General features: G+C 38.2%; 1 protein-coding gene across 3 annotated transcripts; it reads left to right on the top strand.

The window, feature by feature from the left end:
- Positions 1-3,634: 3,634 nt before the first annotated feature.
- LOC110734185 lies at positions 3,635-9,040 on the top strand. Of its 3 annotated transcripts, none has more exons than XM_021914236.1 (4): positions 3,637-4,174; positions 6,134-6,643; positions 6,749-7,601; positions 7,678-9,040. In XM_021914236.1, exons 1-4 carry the CDS (start codon positions 3,898-3,900, stop codon positions 7,862-7,864), a joined length of 1,827 nt encoding a protein of 608 aa, XP_021769928.1. In that variant the 5' UTR covers positions 3,637-3,897; the 3' UTR covers positions 7,865-9,040. The 3 variants fall into 3 exon arrangements, with proteins under 3 accessions (XP_021769927.1, XP_021769928.1, XP_021769929.1); XM_021914237.1 differs by having other exon boundaries at positions 3,638-4,174; positions 6,134-6,409; XM_021914235.1 differs by having other exon boundaries at positions 3,635-4,174; positions 6,134-7,601.
- The last annotated feature ends 3,796 nt before the right edge of the window (positions 9,041-12,836 follow it).

Below are 12,836 nucleotides of genomic sequence, written 5' to 3'. Positions count from 1 at the left end.
TATATGCTTTACTATTAACAGCATAGCCAATGAATACACATTCATAAGCTCTACTAGCTAACTTAACTCTTTTAGGATCAGGAATCCTAACATATGCCACACAACCCCAAGTTCTGAAATAAGAAATATTAGGTTGTTTGTTACGAAGTAATTCATAAGGAGAAACCTTACTCTTAGTCTTTGGAATACGATTCAAGACATAACAAACAGTGAGAAGAATTTCTCCCCACCAATGATCAGCAGCACCAGAATTTAAGGAAATAGCAACTACTAACTCAGTAAAGGTTCTATTTTTCCTTTCAGCCTTACCATTCATTTCTGGAGAATAAGGAGCTAACCTTTCATGTATGATACCATGTGAATTATAAAACTCTACAAAAGCATCAGTATCATACTCAGTTCCACGATCACTACGTAACCTTTTTATTTGCTTGTTGAACTGATTCTCAAACTCTGTCACAAACAACTTAAACATATCAAAAGCATCACTCTTATTTTTCATCAAATAAACACGAGTATAATCAGAACAATCATCAATAAAGGTGATAAAATATCGTTGTCCATTTCTGGTCAGCGTTCCATTATATTCACAAATATCAGAATGAATCAAATCTAACGGTTCTGAGTTTCTAACAACAGACTTATGAGGTGTTTTTGTAATCTTAGCCTGACTACAAAAATCACATTTATCAAAGTCATTGAGAGAAATATTAGGAATAAGGCCTAAATTGCTCATATTTTTTATGAGTCTTTTGTTCACATGACAAAGTCTAGCATGCCAAATATTAACAGAAGAAGACAACATATAAGCAGAATCAGAAATTTTATTAATCTCAACATTCAGTTTAAACATGCCATCAGTAGCATAACCTTTTCCTACAAACATTCCATTCTTAGTTAAAGTAAATAAATCAGAACCTATGGTTTGTGTAAAACCAGCCTTATTAAGAAGAAAACCAGAAACTAAATTCTTTCTCATTTCCGGAGTGTGCAGTACATCCTTCAGAATGAGAGTCCTGCCAGAAGTAAACTTCAACTCAACATTACCAACACCAGCAACATTAGTGGAATGGGAATCACCCAACAGCACTTTCTTATCATCGGTGTTTTGAGAATATGTTTTAAACATCCGACGATCATAGCAGACATGGCGTGTAGCGCCAGTGTCTACCCACCACCCTTCTGATCCACCAACAAGGTTGATCTCAGTAATCATAGCCACGAGTGGCTCTTCTATCATGCTAGCCTGTGGTACAGGGTTAGGCATGTTCCTGCACTTTCGTGCCATATGGCCTGGTTTTCCACACCTATAGCATAGAAATTGACCAGTACCACTCTTACGGGGTTGAATCTGTTGCTTTCCATTGTTCTTTTGAACATTCGATTTATTTTTGTTGAAGTTATTCTTCCGGTTCTGAGCCTTGAAGTTCTTACCAGCAGGCTTGAGAACTGCAGCAGATCGCTTAGGAGCATTGTTTGCAGTGAGCTGTAAGACTTCTTCTTTCTGGTCCTGTTTCCTGGATTCTTCCTCTATACGGAGCCGAGTGATCAAACTCTCTAAGGAGAATTCCTTAGTCTTGTGCCTGAGACTGTTTTTGAAATCTTTCCAAGAAGGAGGCAACTTGTCAATAATAACAGCAATTTGAAATTGTTCATCAAGAGCCATACCTTCGGAAATTATCTCATGAGCAATTTTCTGAAGTTCGTGGGACTGCACTTCCACGGACTTATCATCAGTCATCTGAAATTTCAAGTACCTGCTGACTGCATACTTTTTGGTACCGGCTTCTTCGGGTCATATTTCTTTTGTAGGGCATCCCACAAATCCTTAGCAGTGTTTTCCAGATTATAATAGTCATACAGGTTATCAGACAGACCATTAAGAATATAGTTTTTGCACATAAAATCGGTTTCATTCCAAGTTTCAATTTCATAATTCCAATATACTAGGTCATCTTGTTCAACGTTATCAGGAACAACGGGCCTAGGGACAGTCAAGGCAGAATGAACTTTCTTAACAGTGAGGAAAAATTGCATTTTCTGTTTCCACCTTTTAAAGTGGGCACCCTCAAAACGAAAGGGTTTGTTTAGGTCATTGGACATAGTCAATTCCTCGGTAGACATGATGATTATAAAGGCAGAAAAGATTGTTCTAAAATTGTTATAAACCAAACTGCTGCAAACAATAAAATAGAACAAGGTTACCGGGATAAGACTGAGTCGCGGACTATGTCGCTGTCTTTAGAACATTCACGGTACTGCCTTCGATGTGTGCAAGCAGCTCGTACAATAACCGGATGCTCCCCAGGATAAAACAGTCTTTCGGAAAAGAAAATTAAACCGATGGATTTGCACAGAACCACCGGACAACTAAACACCAATATTAGGAACAATGCTCGAATAATTTCTGAAGAATAAACTATAAGCGGGTTTTTTATGTTTTTCTGTAAAACTCTTTGAAATTGTTTTTCTGGTTGTGGTTGTGTGTTAAACCGTGAAGGAAGATCACCAATTTATATTGGTTAGCAAAGTGAACCTGGACAGTTTTCGAACAGCAAAAATCACGCAATTAACGGACATAATCAAAACCTTAATTAACCGTTGTAAAAACAGTCAAAACGTAACGGCCAAAAAATTAATTAGTAAATCTGTTACAAAATCAAGGAATTAATCCTTGTTCAAAAAATTTAAATCAGTTTAAGAAATCCAACCCAACCCGGCCCGGTCCGGTTCAATTCGGCGCGCGTGTGTTATATTGGTTTGGTAGGTAAGTCCTTCCTCTCCACAAAATGTGGGTAGCCCAAGGGCCACACCCCTTTAGAAGACACATACCTATATAAACCAAGCAACATTCTCACTTCCCACCAATGTGGGAGTTTACCATTTTCACAAATTTACACTTAAAACAACTTTGTTCCAACAAAATATGAGTATAGCATTTGAGCTTTAAGAACTACATCATTAACGTAACAATGTAAAAAAAAAATAAAAAAGTATTAAAACTAAACTAATTGTTGTAATGCATTTTATTCATTTTTATTTAAGGAAGATGATGTTAATGTTGAGTCTTCCAGTAAATCAATAGAAGATTTGTCTGGAAAAAAAAAGGTAGATTTTTCATATAAAGAGTTGCTACATAATTAAGCATATGATGTTGCTTAAAAATAGCTGATTATTGTACTAATTAAGAAAATCTTGAAATTTTTATTGTAGGAATCTACATCTTTGATTTGTGATAATGGGGATCTAAGTGTTTTTATTAATCACTCCAACAAAAAGACCTCTTATTTTGAGAATGCTACGTCTGTTGAGATCGAAGGTGGATCAAGTTGTGCACAACACTCTACCAATAAAAGGAAGATAGTGGTAAAATAAGAAAAAGAGACCCGAATCCATTTAGGACCCAGATCCTAAAATATGGGTTGGGTCTAACTTGGGGGAGGTTAGGTACTCAGGTCCCGGACCTATTGTCATCCCTAAAATATGGGTTGGGTCTAACCGGGTCTGAGTTGGGTACTATACTAGTTATTATATTATAATAATAAAACAAATGTAGAAATGAATAATTAAAGCGTGTGGGGGCAGTAGTAGTGGGCCCACGGGGCGGGTGTGTAGAAGGCGAAGAGTATGACTGAGTATAGACCATAGAGCGAAGGAAAGGGCGAAGACATAATAGAGGGGCAAACCGGGCAATCGAAATCCAAAGAGCACGTCAGGATGTCAAAGTCGAAAGAAGACCGGAGTCGTCTGAGAGAATCCATTCCAATCCATTCATTCACAAATTTAAATTCAAAGAGTCAGTAGACTATTCTCTCTCGTAGCAGTATTTTAATTTAGCAAAGGAAACAAACCCCCTTCAGCAGTTCACCCTAGTAGAGATTACAGTGATTCGATTCGATGGGCGGAGAGGAGGGGGCGGATCAGTTGATGAATAACAGAGCCGATTCCGATTACAGAAAGGCGAAGACGTCGGTTTGGTGGGATATTGAAAATTGTCAAGTTCCTAAAGGATGCGATCCACATTCAATTGCACAAAACATTACTTCTGCACTTATCAAATTGGATTACGGCGGTTCCGTTTCCATTTCTGCTTACGGCGACACCAACCGTATTCCTTCTTCCATTCAACACGCCCTCTCCTCCACCGGCATCTCCCTCAATCACGTTCCTGCTGGTATTTCTCCTTTTCGAGATTCTTTTCTTTCTTCTCAATTTTCTATTTTACTTTTTTTTTTTTAAATTATTGCTGAATTCTTTGCATGCCCCTTCTTTGTTTTCCGACTTGTTTATCATTCCTAATTTCCTAAACCCTTGTTTTGTTTTCCGACTTATTTATCATTCCTAATTTCCTAAACCCTTGTTTTGTTTTCAGACTTAATATTTGTCATTCCTAATTTCCTAAACACTTGTTTTGTTTTCCGACTTATTTATCATTCCTAATTTCCTAAACCCTTGTTTTGTTTTCAGACTTAATATTTGTTTATTATTCCTAATTTCCTAAATCCATGTTTTGTTTTCCCTTTTTTTTTTTTTTAATTAATTATTATCTTTGCAATTATTGTGCTCCACCTTTACGCGAAAGTAGATCTTCCAGGCTGAGGCTTGATGTGCATCATGTGTCCCTTAATAACATACTTGTTGATATAGGAGATAGAACAAAATTATTCTTTTAAAGAACATGTAATTATGGTCAAAATTAACATCGTGCTGTAATGAAAACATTTTGCAGCTCTCATACTATTATATTAATGATAATAAATATTTAGAAGAATATAGGTGTAAAATTATTTTCTTCGAATTATAATTCTTGATGCCTTATATAATATGTACTATGTAGTGCTAATTGTGCTAAATTGGGGTTTCTAGAAAAGCTAAACTGGGTAAAATGATGTGGTATCCTCTAATTTTTGCTACAATGAAATGGTAACCCTTCTTTTTTAAAAATAAAATTCACAAAATGACCCTAATTAAGTTTTTAATCCCGCAAATGACATCAATGAGGCTTCAATGGATTAGTTTTCATTAATATGTTAACTATGGGTAACCTAATCCTTTACCACACCAGCCTTATCCTACACCACTCCAACTCCCTCGATCTCCTACCTAGCACCTTCATCTCCTTGCCAACAACAACCCTGACCTCTTTTCCTTGGCATCAACACCATAATTCCAAAAATCGAAGCTTCGATTAAGGTTGTGGAGGAAGTTGTTGGAGGGAGAAGGTTAAAGGGGTCGTGCAGCTATCGGTGGCATGGAGGATAGAGAGTGAGGCGAAGAGTTAGGGAGAATAAGAGAGATGGCCGTGAAAGAGGAGAGGAGCAAGAGGGGTTCGTTGGGGTGGTTGGGACGGGGTGGTTCGTCAAGAGGAGCATGTTAGGTTCTTGGCTATGGTTGTGGGTTGCAGTCGCCACCGGTGTGGGTGGATTAAATGGTGGCCAGGTTGGGGAAGAGGATAGACATGGGTGGGGGATGTTTTTTTTTTTTTTTTTTTTTTTTTTTTGTTTTTTAAAAAAAAATCTAACCATAGTTTGTTAACCAAAATTTTAAGATAAAACACTCATAAGTGGGAATGAAAACTGAATTAGGGTCATTTTGTGAATATAGAAAAAAAGGTATTACCATTTTAGTATAGTAAAAGTTAGGTATTACCATTGAGAATTTATCAGTTGATCCAAAAATTAATGAATTATTAGAATGAATGTAGTGAGCTAATAAACACAAGTTAATTGCTCTACTAATTTGGTATGGGGCAAATAAATTTGCTACTTTATGAAGAGGATAAATGGGGAAAATCATTTTTAAGAAAAACACAAAGTACTGTACAGCATGACAAGTAGATTACTCTTCCATAAGTTCATAACTACTGAGACAACATGCCTCTCTTGCACATTAATTGCAGAAAATGTATATATCTAATTTTTAGGGGCTGATTCAGACAGTGTTAAGGCTTCGGAGCTGAGCCGTGGGGGCTGGGTCTCCACCTGCCTCCCGGGACTCATACTCTCAAGTGTAGCATTTAAACGCTGCAGCAATTATACAAATTCTTTTTCTCTGCCTTTTCACCTTCTTGCTCTGAATATTCTTTTCTGATTTTCGCCTTCTATTTCTGGGTTCTGTTTACAACTTTCACCAGGTGTTAAAGATGCCAGTGACAAGAAGATTCTAGTTGATATGCTCTTCTGGGCTGTTGACAACCCTGCCCCTGCTAATTACCTCTTAATTTCTGGCGATCGTGATTTTGCAAATGCCCTCCACCAGCTGCGTATGAGAAGATACAATATTCTTCTTGCCCAACCCTTTAAAGCCTCTGCCGCCCTTGTTGCTGCAGCTAAAAGTGTGTGGTTGTGGACTAGTCTGGTAGATGGTGGCCCTCCTCGTACCGGAAATGACTCCCCTCCACCCAACAATGGTAATTATGATTCTACTAATAACAATAATTACTTCAACCCCCAAATGCCCGATAATCACCTTATTCCCGAACCTGTTCATTTACATGCCAAACATCCCATTGCTACTTCGAAATTTGACAACTGTGGGAGAATTGGGGCAGGAGATACTAAATCTAAACCTACGTATGTCCGCAAGACCTCAAACCAGTCAAGTCTTCAAAAGGCCCCTAGCATGCCTTCCGGGGTTCTAGAAAGTAAGAAAGTAGACTACCCTTGCCAGTTGGAGCATACTGAGGCACCAACAGTTAGAAAAGCCCCACATGAATTCTTTGGTGCTAACAAGCATTTTGCCTCTGCAGGTCAGTTTGCTTCCGGCGGCTTCCCTAGCAATCTTGAATCTTCTGCTAGGAGTAAGTCTGATTTCATCTCAAATCAACGAGTTCAATATCCCTATCCATCTAGGCCAAGCAGTGCTCCTATACATTCTAATTCCGCAGCTGGAAATGCATATCCGCCGGCTGCAAGCAACTTCTATACCCATCCTTCAATGTCCAGATCTGAAGGTCCGCCTATCTCATCAGCTCCTTTCACTAGTGCCCCTGATATTGGTAAACTAAGCATATCTGAACACCCTAATTATGCTCGAAATCCTTCTAGTTTTCCACAGCAAGCTAGGGGAGAGATTAAGCATAAATCGCACAGGTATTCGAGTTCTGTGAATCGTAATCCACCCAACAAAGGCCCTAATATGAACGCAAACCACTCCTCTCACCGAAATGGACAATTATCTGTGCCTCCGTCTACTTCTTCAGCCTCGCCAACTGCCAACGTTGTTTCAGGCACAGCATCACCTCCCTCTGAATATGAGCAGGGTCTTGCTGGGGTTATCTTGCTTGCTTTAGACAGCCTTAGAAAAGAAAATATTGCACCCACAGAGGAAAATATAACTGATTGTATCCGTTTTGGAGATAATTCAAAGCACCATAATACTGACGTGAGGAAGGCCTTGGACTGTGCCATTAAACAGAACATGGTAGATAAACTACAGCTGGGTCAAGTTCAGCTATATGTTATAAAGAGTCAAGTGGTATGGAATTGTATAAATCCAATGAGTGGCTACCTTAACGACTACTCTAAGGAAACATGGGATAAAGTTCGGGAGTTTCTTATTTCTACTAAAGGACGATCCGCTATAATTGCTTCTGTGTGCAGGTAATAGTTACTCTCTCTGTCAGTTATAAGCAAAGGCTTTTTAAAAATTAATATCAGCTTATACTTATTCTGTCAGGTATGAAGCTGCATTAGTCTTGAAAAATTCATGCCTGCAAGATTTATCTCTGGGGAATGTGCTCCAGATACTGAACATGTTAATTACTAAAAAACAGTGGATCAAACACTCTACACCAGGATGGCAGCCAATTACAATTTCATTAACCCAGGGTGATGGTGTGACAACTAATGAAGCTGGTCCTTGATTGAAGATCTATTAATAGGCGATGGAAGGTAGTATCCAATTGGTAATTTTTCTACCACCATATTTTCATTTCTTTCGTTGGTGGACTAGGAAAAAGCCCACTTAGAGGTGCTTTGTAGTTTTTTTAAGGGAACTTGTGTATGGTTTAAGTTTGCAAGGTTGGGTGGACGATATAAGTTTGTTTTGGTTTTATCTGTGGAAGCTTTTATCTTCCTGACACAAGGGGAAGAGTACTTGGCAGTTTTCTCAGAGAATTTAAGTTTCAAAGGTGCGAGAGTGTACCATTACATATATTTTACTCCTTCAAAGTAGGAGTATAGGTTCTGGACTTCAATATAAGTTATTGAGGCATTTAACATTTGCGTCAGGCGCATCAACTTAGAGTATATAGGATATGGACTATGGAGCCAGCTCTGGATACCAGGGGAAAGATCAAGCAAGTATGATGGAGACCTGAAGTAAAAACGAAATTGTTCTTTTAGATTTTATAGTATAAAAAAGGTTTGCTGTTTTTGTTGATTACAGTACGCTTCTTGCCTTCTTATGACTGGTTCCCTCTGTGGACTCATAAAGCTCTGAGGCCATTTCTGTTGAAGCTTGGGGCAAGGCAGAAGTGTAAGTAAATGAAGAAGAAAGCTATATCTCAACAATTTTGTGGATAACCCAAGATGATGGACATGATTAAAGCTTGGTGGCACTCATTAAGCACGCTGTTGGTTTTTGTGCAAACTTGTTGCATATGCTGTATTAAATCTTAGGTAAGGTTAACATATTGGCGTTTCAGCTGAATGTTTTTTTCGCAAGACTTTGTGAAATCCATTGTATCTGTATCAATGCTTAAGATTCCCTTTTTTCTCTTCCTTTTTTTATGTCAATGTATTATTAAATGTAATAGTATGATTTTATGAACATTGATCTTGTTACTGGTTTGTGAGCTGATTGTTGGATGCTCAGTGTCAGTTCTAGAAGTGTGATATTGACCTTGTTTGGCTACAGACTGATAGACTAAGACTGGTTTTTGTTGGTTGTTTTAAGTTGGCAACGGCATTGGCTGTTTTTCCTCTTTTTAAAGTTTCTGTTGAAACTAGGCGTTGGACCTTTCATTGATGTTAATGTACTTCCTCCGTTTTTTTTTTTTTTTAGTTGTAACACTTCTCTTTTCACGTTTGCCGATGCATGATTTCATTTGTATTATCTTTAATTACCCATCCTTATCCCCCATCCTTATCCCCCTTTTCTCACCCACAGCTCGCTGGGATCGGCGTTCCCTCCTTGCCATCGCCGGCGAGACAATTAATAGAGGAAAGAGTAGAGCTGTTTGTTTGCCTTCAGGCTCATCGGTGGTCTTCTAGCTAGTTTGGTGGGTCGTTAAAATCATTCAACGAATCAAGGAGCCAAGGTTATTCTTAACGCCGCCATCGAAAGGAATTCTGTTGATTGTTTTCCCGACGATGAAGGTGAAGTTAAGATCAGGGTTTTTTTTCCCTTATTCAGGGAGGCGGTCTTCTTGCGTAGGTCTTGACGGCTGGTGGTGGTGTTTGGTTCTGCCGGTGAGGTAGTTTTTGGGCAATCTTTGCTCTTCATGGACTCACGATTTGCTTATGAGTTTTGCAAGTCTTCTTTGCTCTGGTTTGTAGTTTAGTTGTTCTTGTTTTGTTAAGGTTTAATTATGTTTTTATTGAATATTTTGCTTGTGTTGTTGTTCAGGTTTCTAGCTTTTAGTTTTTAATAATACTCTTGCTCTGTTTGATTTTGAGTTGGAGTTTCATAAGGTATTACGGTTTGGTAGTACCTGGGTTGTCGGGTTGGTGGTTCTTTTAGTTTCCTGTTCGAGGTGGGACTGTGTTAGGGGGGGTTTTCACATTGGATGTGTGGATCCCCGTCTTAGTAGTCTAGGTGGTTACCTCTGTGTTGTTTTCCACATGGTGGCTTTATTTGTGCAAGTGAAAGTTCTTCCCTGTATTTCGAGTTTGCGGGGAGAAGGTGGTTATGAGGGGAGAGGGATGTTTGCTTTCCCGGTTGCTTCTTGATTGTGGGATGATTTAGGTATCCATTCAGGTATTATCATATCATCCCATTATCGATGTTAGTGATGACAAAGTCGGTCATCGTTGTTAGTTTCTATCTTGAAGGAGGCTCTCCATCCTTAATGTTTGGGGTAAGCAAAGTCCTTTATTTTCATGCATTCTCTGTTGGTAGAATTGCAGGAAAGGAACCTGCATTTTGGTGCAAGGTTTCTCATGGTAGAGTCGTTAGAACATTCGACTCTCTTGGTTTGGCTCGTAGACTCTTAGGAGGTAGTTATGCTTTTCGATCCCTAGGAGTGGAGTCGTGTAACAGGTCTTTTTTTCGGCAATAGGATGCTTTCACAACCCCCACTGCAAATTTGCTTTAAGTGTTCGTGCAAGTTTCAGTTCCCTCCGTTAGTTTCATCTTGCAATTTCGGTCCATCTCGCGGGTTTTGGTTCAGCTGGCAACTCTTGGTCCAAATAAAGGTTTTGGTAAGAATCTTTTGGTTGTCCAGGCTTCATGGTATTTGGTATGTTGCAAGGCTTCTCTGGTCTTTTCATTCACTTCGGATTTCCTCTATTGGTAAGTGGCATATCCGTATGTGGGTTGGTTTGGGCGTTTCGGCTCTGCCGAAGTACACAAGGTTTTTCTTAGAGTGTTTTGTGTGTTTAGCTATGTGTGCTTGATTGTTTTTAGTTTCTTTGTTTATCACTCTTAGGTTGTAATTTGTTATTTATTTATGAAGTTCTCTTTGTCAAAAAAAAAAAAAAATGTTAAAATTATGAACATTTGATATTAAAATAGTATAAATCAAGACGAATCTAACAAGATCTTAGATGACTATATTTTTGCATAACTATAAATCATCATAGCTATTGAAAGTGGAACACATAAATAGTGTAAAAGTTAAACTGTTGCAACTATAAAAAAAAATAGAGGAAGTACTTATTACTGTGAAATGATCAAATTTTTTGGATTAAAAGCCAAAACCGCCCAAAAGCCACTCCAAAGAGCTACTCACCAATTTCTCACTAGCTTTTTCCATTTTGGTGAAGAGCCGATATGGAAGACTAGTCAGGTACTTGTGTAGGCAGTGCTGTTTGTAACCCAAAAATTACATATACTACGTAGCTATGTTTAGTTTTTTCTATTTCAGAGTTCCTAGAACACATTCATTTTCGTATATGTAAATGTTCAGTTTGAATCATGAAATGTTCGTTTTTGTTTAAGCAAAGTACACCGCAATGTATAGTATTCAAATTAAAATTATATCTGTTTTTAAAGGTTATTGACATTTTAAATTATTTTATGTTTGTCAATGTAAAATTTTGATTATTAATATCTCTAATTATATTCTCCTGTTCTTTTATTGTGTCTATTATGTACTATAGATATGTAATTTAAGAAAATATTGAGGTGAGTGTAAGATAAAGTTGAATAACAAATAAGAAAGATAATATAAATAGGTGGTTTGTATAAGAAAAAGATGATTAGAGTAAGATTGAGAGAGGGTTAATGATGTGGATTAAACCACAATAAGGGATACTAGCAATAGGGTAAACCTAATTCAATAAAGTTTCTGATCCTTTTGACTTTCACTAGTAGGAAAAATGAAATAGGCACCGCACAATCCGCACCGGTTTCTGAAAACCGGTGCTAAAAAAAATAGGCGGGATTGGAAAATAGAGTTTTCGCATCGGTTCCAACCAAACCGGTGGGTAAAGTTTGTTTTTCGCACCGTTCTAACCAAACCAGTGCGAAAAGTTTGTCTTTCGCACCGGTTCGGTAAAGTATAGTACCGGTGCGAAAGCTATTGCTAAATAAAAAAAAAAAACCCGGTCTGCATACATACTCCTCTTTCTTTCTCTTTCATTTCCTCATCTGCCTCTTTCTCTCATCTGCCTCTCTTACCGACACCCTCAAAAACCCACCATCGCTGAAACCCACCAGTCCACCACCAATCACCGAAACCTACCAGTCCGCCACCAACGCCGAAACCCAAATCATCGCTGAAACCCACCATCGCCGAAACCCTAACCACCCACGAAATCCCCCACCCCCACAAATCCCAACCCATAACCACTTACGAAACCCAAACCCACCCACAAAACCCAACCCAGAATTACCTGAAACCAAACCACTTGCCCCTTAAACCATCAAATCTAAACTTTAATTTTTCTTCAAGAGAGAGAGAGAGACCGAGAGTTAAAGAGCGAGAGAAAGAGGAAAACCGCAGCAAGAGGATGCAGCGATGGCTTGCTGCGGTGACGTCAGAGGTGGCGATGATGAAGGTGGTGATTAGAGACTAGGGGTGGCAAACGAATCAGGTCGGGTCGGGTTCGTGTTCGGGTCACCTAGTTTCGGGTCAGGTGACCCCCAACCCGAACCTGATCCATTTAAGTTTTCGGGTTGAAAATCCCAACCCGAAAATGACTTGATTTGACCTGTTTTATTTTATTTTTTTTTTTTCTGGATTTTATGTTCGAATTTTTTTAACATATTATACACAAAATTCCTTGAATTCTTCAGAATCTATCAAACATAAAACCCAGGAAAAAAAAAAAAAAATTCAAACAAAAAACCAAGAAAACAATACAAACAAATCGCATAAAAAAATCTGGAAAAAATATGTAAAAAATCAGAACAACTAGATCGATAAAGAATAGGCGATTATCACTAACAAAATTTATATACTTACATTATAATTTCATCAAAAAATAATTATAATCAGAAATTTGAGAAAAATAAAACTAGATCTACAATCTAACCTAAATTTAAACTAGTTCTAAAGTACAAAAAAACCTCAACAATAGACGGTGACAGTGACAATGGCCGGCCGGGCTTGCTGTGATAGTGACGGTGGCTAGGTTACTCACGTGACATTGCTGACTTGCTCGTGTGAAGAGAGAGAAAAAGGGGCTTTTCGGATGAAAAAAGAAAGGATTATTCGAATATAAAGAACA

This window comes from Chenopodium quinoa, unplaced genomic scaffold (assembly GCF_001683475.1).
Source record: "Chenopodium quinoa cultivar QQ74 unplaced genomic scaffold, ASM168347v1, whole genome shotgun sequence".
In the NCBI taxonomy this organism is placed as follows: Eukaryota; Viridiplantae; Streptophyta; class Magnoliopsida; order Caryophyllales; family Amaranthaceae; genus Chenopodium; species Chenopodium quinoa.
Note: the sequence above shows the minus strand (reverse complement) of the source record. Positions and strands in the feature narration are given on the sequence as shown.

Bases quoted from the DNA above. Each gene is read 5' to 3' on its own strand.
- LOC110734185 (XM_021914235.1), top strand. From the start codon at position 3,898: ATGGGCGGAGAGGAGGGGGCGGATCAGTTGATGAATAACAGAGCCGAT. The intron at 4,175-6,133 runs GTATTTCTCCTT...AACTTTCACCAG, and splicing joins CCTCAATCACGTTCCTGCTG to GTGTTAAAGATGCCAGTGAC. The intron at 7,602-7,677 runs GTAATAGTTACT...TTATTCTGTCAG, and splicing joins ATAATTGCTTCTGTGTGCAG to GTATGAAGCTGCATTAGTCT.